The sequence below is a fragment of the Ambystoma mexicanum genome, chromosome 2p (assembly GCF_040938575.1).
Source record: "Ambystoma mexicanum isolate Mex_15411 chromosome 2p, UKY_AmexF1_1, whole genome shotgun sequence".
In the NCBI taxonomy this organism is placed as follows: Eukaryota; Metazoa; Chordata; class Amphibia; order Caudata; family Ambystomatidae; genus Ambystoma; species Ambystoma mexicanum.
Window position 1 is genome coordinate 1,445,121,637 of NC_090923.1, and position 20,033 is coordinate 1,445,141,669.

Genomic DNA, 20,033 nt, shown 5'->3' on the forward strand with positions numbered 1-20,033 from the left:
TCCGTATCTTTAATAGAATCCAGACTCCGTGCACAGTATGCAGGGGTAATTGTCATTCTTTGTCAAGACCGGAGGCGAGCATTATGCTTGTTCAAAGCTCCCCACTACTGCTTGCGCTACTGATGGCACTGGCTTGAAATAAAAAGTCTTAAATCGCTAGCCCAGTCTGCTGCTTTAAGTATGCCGATCAACGCTATGCCTGATGCATATGCCTTGGATTCCATTGCCCCTCCCACAGAGTGTGCCCCAAACTGCGCTAGGTCAATCCCTGGTAGCTGCTTAATCTCTCTGACCCATCTAGCAATTGTAGCTGTGGCTACTGCCAGAGGTTAAGATTCATTCTAAACCTTCCAGCCATCGCCTCTTTGTTTTTGCTTTGTCACCCTGAGAGGGACGGGTATGCCCAGACGTGGGTCCCGTGCCTGCTGGGCCTAGAGACCCAAGCTACTCCTCACTGATGAGGCCCAACAAGGCCGACGCATGTTTGGGGATGCTTGTGGTCTCGTGCAGAAGGGATGTGACCTAGCAGTTTGGGCTGGACTGCCCCTTTTGGGGTGGGACCAAGCCTGATTTGCATATGGTCTTTCCCCTTCTGTAATGGCTTGGCAGGTGAAGAACGATGGTCTGGAGGGTTGCCCAGAGCAATGCCAGAGGTTAAGATTCATTCTAAACCTCCCAGCCATCACCTCTTTGTTTTTGCACTGCTTTGTGTGGCTTCCTGCACACAAAGCAGTGCCGGCCGAATCTCTGCTGTCCTGAGCTCATATTCGCAAATACATTTTGCAATAGACAAGTGGGGCTGTCCTGGTAGGTATGGATATGAGATGGAAGACAAGTTCGTTTTTGTCCTTCTCGCTAGAGTAAATGTAACCATAACATTTCCTATCCACGTCCAGCGCTTTCACATCTGACACTCTCTTGCATGACACCAGGCATAGTAACATAGCTAGCTTGCCTGATATCTGAGCTAGCGACAGATATTTGTTTGCTGGCCAGTTCGCCAAGGAATCGCAGTAATCTGTTCACGTCCCACAAGGATGAGTACTTGGGTTCAGGAGGGGTCCTCAAGCGGACCCCTCTCATAAGCCTAATCACTGCGGGGTGTTCCCCTACAGGTGTTCCATCCACCTGCCTGTGTCCCACGCAGATGGCATATCTGTATACTCACATTGTCTTGAAGGCTTTGCTGTCCCTGAGTAGGTCTGCTAGAAAGTTCAGGACCTCTACAATAGGTGCAGAAATGGGAGAAAAACACCTCTTCTTGCACCAGGCTGCCCATTTGCTCCAAGACGTGTCGTTACTCCTTCTGGTGGACGGGCCTAGGAGTTTGCGATGAGTCCTGCAGCCTGCTTCAAAATGCCCAGCAAAGGTCCATCTGTGCCTGAGACCCTCCATGCCATCAGGCGAAGAGTCCCCGTCACTCTTAGAGGATGAGATGGCCCAACTCGGTCCTTTTGAGCAGTCATTCTCCCGATGGGAGGATCCTCGGGAAGTCCAAAGAGAGTTCCTTCAGGGCTGGGAACCACACTTGTGATTTCCAAATAGGTGTTATAACTACATTTGCGCCTTCCCTGCAAACTTTTGCTAGTACTCGGCTGATCATTGCGAAGGGGGGAATGGTGCAATGCAGATAGCCTCTCCAATCGTGGATGAATGCATCCATTCCTTGGGCATTCGGGTCCAGCCCCCAGCTGTAGTATCTCTCCTTCTGATAGTTGAGCCTCGAGGCAAAGAGATCTGTGTGGAAAGGCACCCACAGTTGCTCCACTCACTCGAACGTCTTTGTGTCTAACCTCAAGTCGCTGAAATCCATCTGATATAGAGAATTCCAGTCTGCAATCACGTTGAGCAGCCCAGGGGGATATTCTGCTGTTACTGAGATCCATGAGTCCAGGCAGTAGTGCCAGAAGTCCCTTGCTAACTCCGCTAGGAGCTTTGACCTCGTACCCCTGAGGTGGTTTATACACCTGACCGCTGAGATGTTGTCCATCTTCAGGAGAATGCAGCAATTCGCTCTCCCCCTGGAAAACGCTTTCACGGCAAAGGACCCGGTTAGAAACTCTATACAGTTTATATGAAGCTGTAGTTCTTGTGAACTCAACTTCCCTCCTATCGCTAAGGGGCCTCATCTCGCTCCCCATCCCGCTCTACTGGCGTCTGATTCCATTACCAGGTCTTTAGTGTCTCTGAATATGGCTCTGCCGTTCCAGGCTTCCATGTTCTGCAGCCACCACTCCAGCTCCGTCTTCGATTCTTGGTCCAGGGGTATTGACTGATGGTATCTCAGACCCTGTTGCAGATGTCTGATCTTCAGTTTCTGCAGGGCTCTGTAAGGTAGGGGCCCTGGAAAGATGGCCTGTATGGACGATGCTAACAGACCTAATATTCTCGCTAGTTCCCAGAGGGGCATAGCCTGATCTCCTTCTTTATGTCTTGCATCTTCCTCCCTGGCATTGCTAGAGTCGCTTTTTTGGTGTCTACTACGAAACCTAGAAAGTCCAAACCTTCTTGTTGGCATCACATCCGATTTCTCCTTGTTGATGAGAAATCCCAAGGACTGTAGGAGGTGTATCACCCTGCCCATATGTTACTTGCGGGTCTCCCTGTTGTCCGCTAGTAACAGTATATCGTCCATATAGACGATCATCGGGACCCCTTTGTCTCTGATGGCCGCTGCCACCGGTCTCAGCCGTTTGGTAAAGGCCCAGGGAAACGACGCAAGGCCGAATGGCATGGTCTTGAACGGCCATACCCGCTCTTCCCACCAGAATGAAGATAAGGGCGGAAACGCTTGTCTACTGGTATGTTGAGAAAGGCATCTTTTAGGTACACTCTTGCTAACCAGACTCCCTCTCTTAGTATACCTCTAATCTGATGAATGCCCTCCATTTTGAAGTGTCTGTACACTAACCAACCTTTCAGCTCGTTAATGTTTATGAACGGCGTCGTCTTGTCTTTCCTCTTCACTAGAAACATATTGCTGAGAAAACTTGATAATAGGCTGCATAACTCTATGGCCTCTTTTCTGTCTAGCTGTACTAACTCTGGGTGAAGGATGTGTCGCTCTGTGCTGGCCATATGCATTGGGCGCGGGGGCATATCCTGCCCTGGCTGCTGGATAAATTCTAACTGCAGTCCCTGCGCCGTCTGAAGTACCCAAGCATCGCTTGAAAGCGCTCACCAGCTGTGCCAAACTAGGCCATCCTGCCCCCCCACGGGCAGATAAGTGGTTCTGCTCACCTGAGCTTGAGTTGTATACTCTGCTCGCTCCTCTTCCTTTGCGCCTTGTGGGGAATCTTTCCCTGGTCGGGAAGAACGTGTCCTACTGTCTTCCTTCCCAATACTGAGCTCTGCTACCCTGAGGTCTTCTGCTGATCGACCAGTCGGGCGACCTCTATAGTGACCGGTCCCTGCAAATATTCTGTTTGGAAATATCTTCCTTGTGGAGGCCTGTGCTTTCTCCAACGAGGTGTAGGTGCTGACAAACCTCCCCATCTCTTTCCCAAAGGCCTCTCCGAAGAGAAGGCCTTGAGCTGCTCCGCCTACCTCGTAATTAGCGAGATCGCCCAGCTTGGCGTCTATCTTTAGTAATACCCCTCTCCTTCTCTCTGAGGAGATGGCACAGTTGGAAATCCGGAGGAGGCAGACTGCTCTCTGGGCCCAGTTGGCCAGAGTATCGATCTCTTCCCTGGTATCCCTAGCGCGTTCCGCTAGGTTCATTATTTTAGCTAATGGCATTGTCAAGTCGAGGACTTTCTCCTGACAACTTTTCCATGACTTATCCATCCCTTTCCTCAGGTCCTTGGAGGCCTTGGTCACAAACGCTAGCATCTTGGGGTCCAATTCCAGGGCCTCTGCCACATTGCCCACTAGCTCTGGTCTCTGGCACGCTACTTTCATGCGCTGCCTTGTATCCTTATATAGGGTCTTCCTTACTTTCTTGGCCACACATTTAGCCACCCTTGGCTAGTGCTGCCAGTCCAAGGATCTGAGGATTCTTATGAGGTCAGGGTTGAACATGTCGGACATCTCGTGGTCCTCTACCTCTATGTGTTTCTCTTTCCTCTGTCTCTTGCCGCTGGTGGGCTTCTCCCACTGTTACGCTGCCTTATTATCCTCCTCTTGTGAGGAAGTTACAGCGTCATGCGACTCTTCCTCTGAGTCTGCCTCGAGGTCACCCATATTTTCTTCCCCTGGGGCGGGGGTCCGGAGGCATGGCACTGCCGACCGTTGTAGGAATGAATTCCTTGGTTTGCTGAAGGCATCAGTTGCCTCGGGGCCTCTTTGTCTGCTCCGTAAAGATGACTCAGGGGTGTGGGGGGGTTTAGAAGACTCTTTCCTCTTCCGGGTCTCATTAGCCTCCTGAGGGCCTACCTTGTTGGTGGCCCTGGTGGACGTGCTGACCCTTTCTGGTGCGGTACTCCATTTCTGGCCTATTAGTGTCTCTAAAGTGGCCAGTCTCTCTTGAATGGGTTCGACCCCTTGCACCACGGCATCCACTAAGAGCTTCCCAGCACTTCTTTAAAACGAAGTTCCAGGTCCTGCGCCTGTTCTTCATCCTCCCAGTCATATTCCACATTCTGGGGTGTAGGCTACTGAGTGCCAAGAGCCTAACTCTGCAGGCTGAAGTGCACATCCACTGCTCAGTGTGAATGCCTCTGTGTGTTGTGGCTTGCACCTTTACTCGTGTGAAGCAGTGAATGCTTCTTAAACCGCAATACTGCGATTGGTGCCGGAGCAGTGATTTCTTGCTTATGGATGCACGTTTAAACCTCTAATGTCTACGTCGCTTGTGCGACGGACTGTCTCTGGCGTTGGCCCCGCCTACCCAAAGGTGGGGGCCCGCTCCACTCTCGAGCATTTTCCAAGCCCGTAGGTCGGGCTGGCTCTGCGCTCAGCAGAGGCCCCGCCCTTGCTAGGGGGGAGCTCCAAGCTGTCTATGCTCAAATGCCCAATGGCGTGGAGCTCCACATTCGGCGGGCCTCCGAGCTTTCGATGCTCCTTGCGCTATGGCGTGGAGCTCCCCCTTCGCTAAGGTGGGGCTATGCCTGGGACTGCGCCCTGCTCGAGCTCCGGTCTCGCTCCTGCTCCGTTCTTCCTCGTCGCTGCAGGGAGCACCGGGCGTGCTTGTAATGAAGAACGGGGCTCTGGCGGCGACCGAGGACCTGCTACTATTCCGGAACCTCAAGCAAGCTCGTAACTCTTACGCTATCATCCGTAATTTTGCGGAATATCCCCCTACGCCTACATGCAAGTGTGCTCTATATATATATCTATCTATACAGTATGTCTTATACACATTCCTAAGTACAGTATTCTCTATAGTGAGAAAGTGACTTATCTTGCGGAAGAGCAGGAAAAGAAGAGAGTTGAGAGCAGGAAATGACTCATAGAGGGTCTGGAAGGACAGTGGACTACAATTAATGTTGTATAAAGGACACCACACATACAATAACCGAATGAAAATTTGCTGGGAAAATTCACTGCATACAGTGATATCAAATGAAGACTGGTCCTATATCCTAAAACAAACGCAAAAAGTGTCACTGAATACACGTTTCAAGCAAATTCACTTCAACTACTTTCATCAAACATATTGCACTCCAGCCAAAAGATGTCTGCAACATCCAGATTCAGAAGCCGCATGTGAGAGATGCGGAATGCCAGCAGCAGGCTTTTTCCACCTTGCTTGGGACTGCCCCAAGATAGCACAGTTCTGGACCCAAGTCCTACAAACCACCACTGCAATCATAGGAGAAGATCTATCGCCAACTCCCATCGTAGCACTACTCTGACTGACGAGGCACTTATCATCAACAACAAGGAAACTCGCAGCTATTCTGCTGGTGCTCGCACGCAGGAGGGTAGCTATCGCATGGGGCAGAGGCCTTGCCCCCACTCTGGCAATCTGGCAGAAGGGCATACTATACTACCAAGAAGTGGAGACAGAATTGATCAGAACCCTATCGTTGCATACACGCCCCCTCCATATATGGGACCCCTACATCGCATTTCTGCTATCCACATCAACCACATAATCACCAGCTAAACAGAGTCCATACAACTACTATCGGATATCCTCAGTATGTCACACGCAGAAGAACTATCCTGTGTATAGAACGAGAGTGACCAGGGGGGAGGGCAACGGGAGGGAGAAACCGGAAGGCACAACTGTTAATGCACCCACGAGGTGTTAATTTGTTTGTATCTGTTTGTAAAATACCAAAAATAAAGTTTTAAAAAACAAATTGATGTTGCATATTGATACACATGCCCTTTGCAGATCATGTAAATAAATACAGTTTCTATATTATTAAATTCAGATCTGTGCTGATAGAAGTACTGAGACCTACAGCGGTCACATCCATAATGCCTCCTGAATAGTTTCACAAGATGTTGTCGTTGTCTGATAACCCATCCACCTATATCAAACATTTTCCAAAACCTGTAGCCATCCCACCCACCAACCTCCTCCAACCCCCTCTCAATCATGGGGGTGAAAACCCCACAAGTACTATAACAAAAACCATTGCAAATTAGCATGGGGGGCCGATTGCGTCCTGCAGCCCGCTTCAAACCACAGCAATAAGCAGTGCAGGTAATACTAAGGCACATCAGTAAAAAATGACTTAAACACTAATAAGTGAGATTGTGACCACCACATCGGACCTTGAAAGGGGTGCCATACAGAGCTTTGTCAAGAGTGGAAATGGTGGTCAATATTGTTAACAGGAATATGGTAACTGCACCGGGAAAGACAACCGGGAGAGTGTTGATCGAGGAACTTCATCGCTTCTTCAGGTAAAGTAAAGAAACATATCTTCCCAGAATGTTCAAAGCGGAGCCTGGTGGGAAACATCATAGCGTAGTTGACACTAAGGTCACAGAGCCTCTTCTTCACCGCAATGAAGGATTTGCTCTCTTGCTGTACCGCTACAGAGAAATCGGGGTATCAGTGGATTTTATTCGAACCAAGTAGTAGCTCCCCCTTAGCTCTGGCGGTGTGCAGCAGCGCATCCCTGTACCAGTAATTCAACACCCTGTCGATGATCGGGCGCGGGGGCACCAGGTTTGGGCTTCATCATTGATGAGTGATGAGCATTTTCTATCGCAAAGTGAGGCAACAGTTTACGTCCGTCCAATAAGAAGAGGAGAGTGCACTCCACAAAGTCTTCCATGGAGCCGGAGATGTCCTCAGGAATGCCAATGATGCGTATGTTGTTATGCCAGGACCTGGACCCAAGATCCTCATTCTTTTTACCAATCTCCTGCACCTGCCTGGTGAACGCAGTGAGGTCAGTCATGAGTGCCCCAATTCAGTCCTTCCTTGCGCCGACTCTGGTCTCGACCTCGGCGACCCAGGTATCAGTCTTCTCCATATGGGCCTTAATAGCTTTAATCATGCCACTCATGTCATCCAACTTGGTGTTGAGGGTTGTGAATCCTTCGCGCATGTAGTCCATCATTTTCTGCATCTCAGAGGGTTCCCCTCCGCAAGGAAGAGCCGAGCCCGCCACAGCTTCGTCAGGATCTCCAGGCTCCCTGGGGGTAGTCTTGGTGGACATGCTCATAGAACTTTGTTTCTTGCCTCCCCCTTAGTCATAGTGGCACCACCACACCAAAGAGGAGGAGGGTGCTGAAGGAGATGTAGCAAAATGCTCACCCCAGGAGCAGAGAGGGGGGAGTAGTGACCAAAGGATGTGTCCACCAGGGTGATATCAGCCGCCGGCAGAGTCCAGGAGGAAGCGCACAACAGCAGCACCAGTCGCCGGCAACAGCTAGGTAGTAGTATCGGGTGGCTCCGTGAATCCCAGCAAAAAGGACGATGGGTCTCAGGCCCCATCGCAACCAGAGGTTGAAGTAGCTCTGCCCCCCGCGTATAGGTGCCACGCTGCTCAGTAGTTAGCAACATGAAGGCCACAGGCTCCGATGTCAAGCAGCGTGGGGTGCCACAAGTGGGCAAGTACGGGACAGGCAGGATCTATGAAGGCAACCCTGCGTGTATTGGCTCAAGGTCCAGAGGCACGAGGTCTAATGATCACTGATCTGGTGTCCGGAGACCGGGGCTGCAACACAAGCACACCTGGCTCGTGGACCTGAATACTGGGGAGATCATTTGTAGGGCGTAGTATAATGCAGCACAGCAGCTGTTACATGTAGTCGGCACTAAACCATGCTATGCTGGCTTTCGCCCACAGAGAGCACAAGCAACCAGTGCAGGGCCACCGCCTGTCATCAAGTCCAGGGAACCGCCATCGCAGAAGAACAATTTTATGATCAATGCAACAGGTTTGCTCTCTTATCACCAGTCACAACACAATCCTCCAGTGCAGATGGGGTGTGCAACCCTATGCAGGAGCAGGAGGCCACCACGGCTCACTTCCCAGCGAGCCCACGGTGGGCTAGCGCGACACAAGCAGCAAGAGCAGTGGCCTGGCGAAGTAAGGATTATAACAGCCACAGCAAGCACCTGGCATGCCGCGGAACAGGAGCTGAATAAACCTAGGGTAAATCAGCAGTCAGCGTGGTACGTCATCGGGGTCACCGCCGCCGGCGGTACCCCAGCCTCAGCACACCCCCTATGCCTAGCGGGACCACCACCACACTCCGCTTGGGTGCGTATCAATACAGCAGACATAGGTTCTCCCTACGGTCCCCCGTGGAGATTCAGATCTTTGCACATGTTCGGGTAGACCAAAAAGCAGGTCCACGGTCACGGCAGTGTGTGTAGTCCAGGGGATGTGCAAATGGGGCGACAGCGGCGCAAGCAGTGAGCCCAGACAGCCGATCATAGGCTCCGCGTCCCGTGGACACTCATAGAATTCCCAGTGTTCTGCAGCATCAATCCTCGTAGGCCTGGAGATGGGGAAGTGCAGCTGGGAGGGATAACCGCAGGGTAGCCGCAGGGTCCTTCAGTCTCTTGCACTCAGCAGAGCAGATCCGGCATACAGCCCGTCATCAACGGCCTCCGGTCTAGACCATATCATACACCGCAGGATGCCACAGCAGCAGTGCACAGGCCACAAAGGCTGCATCAATGTTTCTCCAAGCCGGAGCGTTTAGCAGGGGTCAAAGCTGGCCACATGAAGCTGTGTCCTCCAGGCAACCCCAGCGCTCACTCTGGCATATATATGTGCCAGGGAAGGATAGAGAATTGCTGTGGTGTATCAGCGATCTGCAAAGCCTCTCGTTTAGGCAGCCATCTTGATGGTGCTCAACAGCGCCCTTCCCCCCCAAGCTGGCAAATGTTTAATCTCAATGAAGCAATAACAGAAAAGGTTATTTATAGTATTCAGAAGAGAGCCAGAGGCTGCTGATTCCAATGATTCCAAGCAAAGTCCTCAGCACCCACCGGCCTCAATCCTATAGGCCCCAGGCCACATAGCGCTTACCTTACTATGCACTGCATCTGCTGCTCACCCATGAGCAGGGATATTCCACCACTTACCCCTACTTACCCACTTCTCGCTGCACTTGCACATTCTGAATACTCACAAGGCATAGTACGCTTGTCTCTATCTTCCACTGTATTCGTTGTCTTTCAATACCATGTTCCCTCCCTGCTGCCCTGTGGGCACTTTGAAACAGAATTGACTTACTGTATAAGCGCCTAACAAATGCACAATAAATAAATGAAATCAAATAAATAAATACAGGAAGGATAGGAATAAGGGTTCCTCAGTCATTCCTCCATGGAAAGGACAGAGGTCAACCAAAGGCTTTTACAGCATTTTTCAGGCTGACTCACGTGAATCGAGTAAGAAACAGAATTTGCCACCATTTCCTATTTTGAAAATGTATCACCAATGACCCATGGGCCATTTGGTGGTCTGAAAGGGATTCAAATGTCACTTTTCCTCTTTCCCCTATGCACACTGATGCCTCAACAACTTTCAAACTCCTCGGCCGGCAACTCTTGAAACTGGATCCCCTATCATAAACCCACCTATTGGCAGATGCCATTGAAACCATTGCTGTCTCTGGGTCCATAGTAGAATTCCAGGGGCACCCAGGTCCTAAGTAACACTTTTGCGCCAGTGTGGACTAGGGTCTTTCGCCACACAAACGGCAGCTCAGCTCAGGATTTCTTGTAGGCCTCCCCAAGTGTTCACAGCATATATTATGTATGTGCAGAGCGGTACATGCTCTGTCTTGCATAACCATCTCAATCTGTGTCTCTGTGGTGCCTCTAATATGTAATTTGCATATCATCAAGGACATTGAATTCCCAGTTTTTCATACAAGGCCGCTGTCAGAGCCTGAAAAGAATGTATGTACCTCTTCAGAAAGTCACTACAGGACTACACTGATAAGGAATACAGGAAATAAGTATATAGAAAACATGTTTGTGGTCAAGATCAACCATAGCCTTTATTTGCTTCTGATATCATGAACCCAATAGACATTTGACAAGTGGGCCAAATGGGCACTGCTCAGGGGGGAAGCTAATAGGTTTCTTTTATATGTAGGGTCTCATTGCTAGAAATATGTAAGGCTGACACATTGTATTCTGTCAATCATTCTTGTTCGTTTTCAAATTAAGATGCGAAAGTGGGACAAGCCAAGTTAACAAACACATTTAGATGTACTCACTTTACTTCTTAAGCTCCTCCTCAGTAAAATAGCACTGGCTGATCTATTCAAAGCTTGTGAATCTGTTACAAATTCTTGTTGCAAAAGGAGACGTTAGACTACAAGCCAAACGCTAGCGAAAAAGTAACTGTTACAGATTCGCACACAGTTCCCCGACCACCATAAGAGGTGAAAGAGCATAAACAAAGGATGGCTTATATCATGCAATGGTGGGACAAGACAATCTGAAGATGTCTCAATTCAAAGAGAGTCATTGGTATGGTATGGTATTGTTTATTTATAAAGCGCCTATACACGGGTAAATGTTTCAAAGCGCTCAAGGAGGGTGCGAACACGGGGAAAAAAACAGTCGCTCAGAGCCCTTGAAAATATGAGACGATAATAGTCTGCACAAGCAGAGTAAGTGCGTAGAAAATAAAATTAACAGTATGGGATATAGCAAATAAGCCTGACGGCGATTCTGCAATTTTAACAGTGCAATTAGGGGTGAAGACAAGTGAGAAACAGACGATCTTCAGGCGTGTTGCGTAAGGGAAGAGCAAGTGCACAGAGGGTCACATGGAGGGCAGAATCAAGTGCACCCGGTCGGTTGAGACTGGGGTAAGCGCAGAGAGAGCCACTCTCTTGGGTTAATTTCTCAGTGCATTGAGTGTGGATGGGGTGTAGGGCCCTGAGGCAAGTGCGGGAGAGGACTGGCGGGGGTGCTAGGACCAGTGAGAGACTGAGGTACACCAGGCGGCCAGTCAGCATTCTGTAAGGATCAGGAAGGGGGAGAGGTGTTAGTGTCATGATTTGAGAGCAGGTTTTCACGGGTGTTCAGAAGAGCAGTTTCCGTGCCTCTGGTTGCTCTAAAGCCAGATTGATGGTCATGGAAGCAACCAATAGATTGAGGGGGTAATTCATGGATTTTTCGCGCCGAAAAAAACAGGATTTGTGCGCCATTCTGCCCGCAAATCCCTGTTTAACAAATGGGGATTTGCGGGCAGAATGGCGCACAAATCCCGTATTTTCTGGCGCAAATAATCCATGAATTACCCCCTCAGTGTGGCGGGTCAGCTGAGAAATAGCCAGTTTCTCCAGGAGTTTGCCCAGGAAAGGAATGATGGAGATAGGGCGGTAGTTTGCCAGAATGGAGGGGCCGGCAGAGGGTTTTTTGAGCAAAGGGTTCACAAGGGAGTGCTTCTAGGCAGTTGGAAAAACTTCAGTGGAAAAGGAGAGATTGCAGCGATTGGCCAAGGCTGGGGCGGGGGAGTCAATATTGTCTTTAATGGTTTTGGAGGGGCAGGGGGCCACCTGTTTGGATGAAGCCTTCATAAATCGGACTACTCTGGTAACCTCATCCGGTGTGACAGGTGAGAGAGAGAAGAAAGGGTAAGTGGAGGGGGATCCAAAGGAGGCTCCAGTGTTGGTCTCTGCTATGCTGTGTTGTGGAAGAGAGGGTAGAAAGGATGTCTTGGGTTTTTATGGTGAAGTGTGCAGCCAGGGCCTAGCAAAGGTCCTGGGTGAGTGTGACAGAAGAAGAGGCAGCTGCAGGATTGTCCAGCTCTTTGCAGACTTTAAAGAGTTTAGTCGTGTTGTTTGATGCCGCAGAGAAGCAGGCTTGGATAAAGACTCTTTTCTTGGTGCGGATGCAGAGTCGATAATGCCTTTAAAGGAGGCGGCAGGCCAGTTTGTCAGATGGTTCACCCAATGCATTCCATTTCAGCTGAGCTGCCCGACACTTGCGTTTAAGGGCAGCCAAGTCGGAGTCGTACCAAGAGTTGCACTTTTTGGAAGGCATCAGTCGAGGAAGTTGAAACCCACAGTGTTGTTTCATCAAATGTTTGCATCTATTCCGCAACTAGATGTGAGTACTATGACAAGCATGCAAATATATCACAGATGATATCGTGCAAAACTAGTCTTACAGGTAATTACATTGGATTCATCCACATAGTGTTGGAGTTTTGCATGATGTTAGGCACTCATTCTTGGTGTTGGCTTTGTATGTTGAGAATTGTATATGGTGTAGGTTATTTGTTGGTTGCATTGTGTGTACAGAAGGTGTCAAATGGAGTGAGTAAGGTTGAAGAAAACAGACCAAATGAACATCCATAGTTGGAATTGCCAAAGAGGAGTAGAGCGCATAACCTACAAATTATTTTGCATGGGGCTACATTGAAGATTAGAGGGATTGCACTCCATGATGATTCAGGTGGAAGGTGATGGTTAAAGTTTGTCATGCCATAATAAAATGTATTGTAGTAGTTAGAGCATCATTTGGACTACCATGGTACAACGTCCTTTCATCGCCAGGTGTTTCTATGCCTTCATTTTCAATGTGAAAGAAATAACGAGAAAGTTCATCGAATTTATTTGGGGGAGGTGGGAAAGGGCAGATAAGGGGTTGGGGGGTCAGGTATAGTTAAACATAGGTGGGGGATGTGGGTTTAGGGGGGGCCTGCCACAAAAAATTCATTATTTTATATACTTTTAAAATGCAGGCGTAGAAATGCCTGGCGATGAAAGGACATAGAACCGACTATCATATCAGCCCCCACATTCCTACTCCAAGGACAAGTAACCGGGTGATGGCTCATATGATGGTGCATTGTGGAGGTGGAAGATGTGAGGCCCTGCTGTTAGAAATACCTTGGCACAGAGATAGAAGAGAACTCAACATATGATGATGAAAGGTGAAAACATGGCAGAAGATAAATATGAGCAAGCATAGGGTTTGTCTATGTGGCTGTTCTTACACAAAGTAGAGGGTGCGCAGCTTGCACTGCATATGTCTTTGGGTGAGGATATTTGCAACATATGAAGTGTATATAGGCTGGCTCTCAGGAATATGCAAACATAAGGGACAACCTATAATGCTGTTGGGCACAGTTAATCATTCGTGATGGTTGTTTTTAACTTGAGCCTTGTAAGAATAACATCCTTTCATTTTGCAGGTGAGAAGACAAGTGGTCTTATTGGTGTATCTGAGCTCATCATCTCAACAGCCTTGCATGGAATCATATTCTGCTTTGTAGGGGCACAGCCTCTTCTTGTGGTTGGGTTTTCAGGACCTCTTTTGGTCTTTGAAGAGGCCTTTTACTCGGTGAGTTTCTAGTAGTCATGAGTAGTTCATTTTCAGTACAAGTGTATTAGCTCATTTTTAGTCTCTGTTGTTCATCTAAATACTAGTATGTTCCCAAATGCTTGTCTGCAAGTATTGCCTTTTGTGCTCCTCTGAACGAGTTAACTCTTTCTTTTGTAATATTTACAGTCAGTATATCTCAGACTCTGTGGTCCAATATTTGCATCCTATGTCCAGTGGCCCAAAAGCAACTCTATACATCGAGAACATTAAGTCCTGTTTCCAGAAATGCTCTCAGTGCCAAAATGAAGAGAGGTAGCCCAAAACAACAGCTCTAGGATGCTTGATGTGGTCTCTGCTACCCAAAGCTCTTATTTTCAAATGGTCTCTGTTTTCTTCATTCAGTTTTAGGTGCTATTAAGATGAGGGTTGGAAGTGACCTTGGCTAGTGTGAATGATATTACTCTTATGATGTACATAATTCCCTTTGATCCTAAACATTGGTTGTAGTATCACTAAAGAGTACCTGAGCTGTGATGCTTGAACTTTAGGTGATAGAATGCACAAGTTTAGAATCGAGAGAGTGATGGCTGGCCATACTCCCATGATCCTCTTCTTCCAACCTCATCTTGACCTTACAAACTCAGTGTTGTTTCTTGTGTGGTGCTTCGAGCGCATGCACGTTGGTATGTATTGTACATAGTTAGGATCATACAATATTCTGTACAAAGATTGACAGCATACATGCACCTTTCTCTCAGTGGAATCATCAGTGAGAACATCTGCAAGGAGTTAGAATGTTATTTTGTACAAGGAAAGGCACTTGGAAGCTGATCAAGAAGGAGTGAGTCTGCAGGCCATATCCTGTGTAGTGGATAAAGAGGTGTACTTACTTCAAGTGTTGTTCAGCCTCGTTATACTGGCAACGAGTCTAGCTGCTGCCTGGGCTGCAGAAATGAAAGGCAGCAACCTGTGAACCCACAATCTCACTGGCTGTTATTGTTGGAAAAGCGAGGGGAGCCGAAATTGATTTTGAAGGTGAGCAGACCGGACCCACACTGATAAGCCTTCCCCAAATCCTAAGGTGAGGTTCAGCGTCACAGTCTGTATAACTGCCGGTGTCATCTCCATACCACAAGCACATCTTAATTCCCAGCGTGCATGTGGGAACAGTGACTGTGACCCGGCGGGCCCAGTGCACAAACCTGTGGTGGTTTTGTTGTGACAAGCAATCCATTCGGCGTTTCAGAAGGCAAAAAAGAGAAATTAGGAATTTTCTTCAATGCGCGTGCCCAGCGCATGGCAATAAAATACACTGTGGGCCCAGGCAGCCATAGCTGCATAATTACACGCACACACTAGAGAAAAGCACCTTAGTGCATACCACAGCGTGGGAGGCCATTTTATGTCTATAGCCGTTGCCATGGTGATGGGCTCAGCATTTATATACACGATCACACAGCGCATGTGTATAGCCATTGCCATGGTGATGGGCTCTGCATTTATATACACGATCGCACATCACTGCAGATAGTGCTCCGTATAAAAAAAAGGGGGAAGCAGGGATCTGCAAAGCAAAGCAAGAAAGTGACAGACTACAGCGTGCAAGGAAACCAGCACACACAAAAAGGACAAAGTGGATGATACATATAGCAAAATTGCAGTGTTGACAAGAAATAAAGAGGACAAATACCTGAACTGTACTAAAAATATAATAGTGCATACCAAACCCTAACGTTTGAAGCAGTATACTCTGGAACCACATTTCTTTATTTTATCTCTTTCACCAGTGGTTACTTATAAACAAATATTAGCATGACAAACATAACTGGACCAGCATTTTTTCTGCCTCAAGGTTGCGGAGAACCAAGTATTAGATGAAAGGAATGGAAAGAAGATTTTAAAAAATGTGTTCTTGCAGTCTATGGTCCAAACTATTCCATGGAGAGGAAAGATGCCTTTCTGTTTCACTGTCGTGGTCATGGAGGCCAAGAGGTGTTGAAAAGGCTCCCCAAACCAACAGTAGAAGAAGGAATAACATTGAGCCTGTTTGAGGTGAGTTTATTAAAATTAGACAAGCACTATGAAATAAAGGAGAACAAGATCCTTGTGAGGTCCCGCTTAGCCACCGGAGAACAAAGGAAAGGAGAAACCATCGAAGAATTTCTTACAGCGTTGAGAGGATTGGCAGTCAAGTGCCAATTTAAAACGTGTTGTCGAGAAGAACAACTAAGGGATCAATTAATGATAAAATGTGTCAAAGGCAAAGTGCTTGAAGAGTTATGGAAAGAAAAGGATACAGACCTTGGCAGGGCTGTGGAGATGGCCAAGAATGTCTAACATACGACAACGTGCATAAAAGAGTTAATCAAAGAATGGAGAGCAGCAGCATCTGTGTACAATTCAAGGAAAGGTCTTCAGCAGACTGAAACCAGTGAGGTGGGGAAGAAAAAGCCATCCAAAAGAGCGACTGGAAAAGGAGATGTCTATTTCAGGGACAAGGAGAATGACTGAGGAATAAAGGAAAAGACAAAGATTCCGACTGGAAATTCAGAGGGAGAGGATTTCGAAGTTATCACATAGATTCGGCTGGAGGCTCCAGATTCTTTAGGGGCCGTTACAGATGTAGAAATAGTGACCACTTAGCAAGAGATAGGGATTGCACGGTCATTTATGTAGAATGTAAGTGCTGTGGTAGGAAATTACACTTATCAAAATGCTGTACATTTTGGGGTGGCAATGTAGGAATCATTGAGGAAGATGTTGTTGATGTTACAGATGCGTATGATGACCTGGATGTGATCCAGGTGGCTAATGATGTTTGCGAGATTAAGATTAAGAAACCCAGAACATCAGTTGACGTCAGTGGCATTGCAAAGAGATGTTAGTTGATAGCTGAGCGAATTACACCTTGATCAGTAGAAAATTGTTGGAGGAGAGCCTGGAAAATTGTGTTTTAAAGGAGGCAAAGGTGAAGGGCGAACGCATATGGTAAAAAACCACATAACAATAATTGGAGAATTAGTCACCAAGCTGGCCTTCAAAGGCAAATCCACCATTAGTAAGATGTGACAAGTGTTGGGGGCAATTATCTGATTGGAGCTGCCATGCTGCGCTTGGTATGAAACTAGACCCCAATGGGAAAGAACAAGTGCATAATGGTTACAATATGGTGGTAACACTACCCAAGAAAGGGGTGAGAGATGATATCAAGATGAGCGACCAGAGTACTGTGGCCAAATGGCCTCCCAATGTATTCGAGAGTGGTGGTTGATGTCTATAAAATTATATTCTCACAATTAAACTAAACAAATCTGCATTTGCTGCAAAGCTAAGGCCAGTTCCCCTAGCATACAAAAGAGAGGTTGGTTTGGAACTTGAAAGAATGTTCAAAGAAAGCATAATTGAGAGAGCAGAAGCTTCAGAATGGGTGAGCCCAGATGTGATTTTGAAGAAACCCAATGGTTCGATAAGATTATGTATAGATCTTAGACAAGTCAACAAGAACATTATCACAGAAAGATTTCCATGACCAAAAACTGACGAAAAGATTGCAGATCTTAGTGGATCCAAGGTGTATTCGTTGTTGGATCTCAAATCTGCCTATCACCAGTTTTGAATGCATCCTGCCTCTCATGATATCCTTACGTTTATCACACATGTGGGTTTGTTCAAATGCAAAATATGTGAACAGTGTCCTATGTCTATGGACACTCCCACCCCTGCACACCTTTAATACTGTCTATAATGGCAGTCAAAATTGTGTTACTGATCATCTACCAGAATTGTTAATACACATACTTATAAAAGTCATTCTTTAGGCATGAACTTCAAAAGATAAAAATATTATTTAGTTATCAACAAATATAATAATATTCAGTTTTCAAAACAATACATCAAACATGAAATGGGCTCAACACGTTTCGGTAGAATCCCTTCTTCAGGAACTGATTGATTTTTCTTCCTCAGATTTCAAAAATATCTAAAGAATAAATTCGAATATATTCATGAATATATCTACTGGTATGGTACTTATGCTATGTATTCACATTTGTCTACTCCTTATATGGAATTAAAGAATTCTTCACCTGGCTAGATTATGCCATGTGCCCGTTTCAGGAAAGCTTTCCATATGTCAAAGTCTGGATCTGTGGATCTTCACTGTACCCTTCCTACAATGAGAGTGAGGTGTAGTCTTCTAAATTACCCTCCTTCTATTCACTGTGAGATTTATCATTCTATGATAATCTATTTCACTGCATTCTATAATAATCTATTTCCATGCTTACCTATATTTGGGTATGTCTACTTGGAGTATTCTCAGTTATGCTTTCAATTCCTCTTTAATTTCAAATATCAAATATCACCCTGCGAGAATGGGTATAGACCAAAAGTATTTTAAGAATCTAAAAACATTATGGATAGGATCTAATAATAAAGGCTCAGTATAGCAGACTCACATGTTCATGGATATTTAACTTGTACTCCTTGTTGGGATAGATGTATGTTCCATCCAATGTTACAGTCTCAATCAGACCTTCCAGGATTTTGCGGCATGAAATGGCAAATTTTGCAGCATGAAATGGCAAATCTTGCGGCACAAACCTTTATTTATTGCAGCATTTTTGCAGGACATTTTGTATTAACTGGAGAGTGTAAGATTGCCACATTGCAGGAAATAGGCAGAGTGCAAGACTACAAGAGAGCCAGGGTATCATTATTATGTATCTTTTGTATTAATTTAATAGGTAGAGTCCCAGAGGTCTCTGGCTTGGCAGAACAGTGTTTGATTTGGCTACATTCCTGGTTTAATGTTCATGCCTATTTAATAGTATTAACTAAATTGATCATTATCAATTGTAATGCTGAAAATATTCCCCTTCTATGTTCTCCAATCCCCCAAACACCCACACACCTCTCTCACCAACACACATCTCACCAACTCTCCATCACAACTTACATTTCTTAACCTCTCACTCTGTCATACAAATACTCACGTGCTATGTCACACTGTCAAGTCACAATTTGCACTGCCCAGCCCCTGCCACACTCCAAATCATACTCCCAACTCACCCCTTTACACTCTACAATTCCTCCCGCAATATACAGTCCTTCATTCTTTTGTGCTGCTTCTGCATCTTGCATCCTTTCTCCCATTCTATCGCACTCTTCCCTCATCCTTTTTCCCAATCTGCAGCTCACTGCCTCTTTCTGGCCAACCGCTTCCTCTCTGCTTTCTGGCGCACTGACCACACGCTCCCTCTACTTTCTGTACCTCTGCTCGCTCTCAGATTTCTGGCCCACCGCATCACTGCTTACTCTGCTCTCTTGTGCAGCGCTTCCTCCTCTGACCCACTGCTCTCCCTTCTTGCCTATCACTTCACATCTCACCCATCACTCTCCCTCTCTCTCATAGTGTAACCATTTTTTTTTTTAATGTAGATTTTGACCCAGTTCCTCAAATAATGGGGCATTTAAAAAAAGAACAGAGGATATGCTATTTTTAGACAACCCATTTTTGGAAATGAGCAGGTCACCTTATTCTCAAAGGTGACTGGCGCATTTCCACAGGCTTGAGCTGTAGCGCAAATATTGCGCTGGCCAGCTACCTTGAATGGAGTTCTGGGTTGTTTGACCGAAGTGTAATTATTTGCGGCAGAATTGACAGTTGTCAATTTCGCTGCAAATTAATTTGCACTTCAGCCAAACAACCCAAAATGTACCTTTCACCACCCCCCCACCCCCTCCCCTACTTAACTGCTTGGTCGCTGCCGCTTCCCCTGCAAACCTGCGCTGCCAGATCCGTCCCTCTAACGCGGATCGGATCCGACTCCACAGGGTCCCTTTTTCGTTATTTTCTTTTTTTTCTGTCCCCGCCTCCAATTTTGAGGAAAAAGGGGAAAACACTTCTGCAACCACCCTAGACCAAAAATACTGAACATAGGGAGCGGGTGACATCTTCGCAACACATGTTCAGTATTTATAAAAATTAATCAAATAGTACTGGACGAAATAGGTCAAATTGTAACATTCGATAGATTTTTGTCATCAAAATGGGCAGTACTTTGAATAGAATCGCTCTCCCGACAGTGTTCTGCAAGCTCCCAGCGTCTTTCACATGGACAGGCCTCTAGGTGCCTGCCGCTGTAAAATGCGACCCAAAAATGCATTTTTATCCTGTTTGAGGAACAGAAATGCAAGCGACACAGCAGCGGTTCCTACCTTAAAAGAAATGCATGACAGGGTCAGGAAAGACCCTATCATGCAGTGGCAGCCCCACACCCCGTGCGCGTAGGGTTGCCTACAATTTCTGCACATTTAAAAGTGCATCTTGCTTGGAAATGAGGGATGCGATTTTAAATTGACAGAAACGCCA

At 46.8% G+C, this 20,033-nt stretch overlaps 1 protein-coding gene across 8 annotated transcripts in view; it reads left to right on the plus strand.

The window, feature by feature from the left end:
- Positions 1–20,033, plus strand: part of SLC4A2 (solute carrier family 4 member 2) — a 1,509,271-nt gene that overhangs the window by 1,245,902 nt on the left and 243,336 nt on the right. For all 8 annotated transcript variants that reach the window (XM_069645996.1, XM_069645995.1, XM_069646002.1 and 5 more), the window contains one exon: positions 13,530–13,678. In XM_069645996.1, coding sequence (XP_069502097.1) covers positions 13,530–13,678 — 149 coding nt within the window. The remainder of the gene's footprint in view (positions 1–13,529; positions 13,679–20,033) is intronic.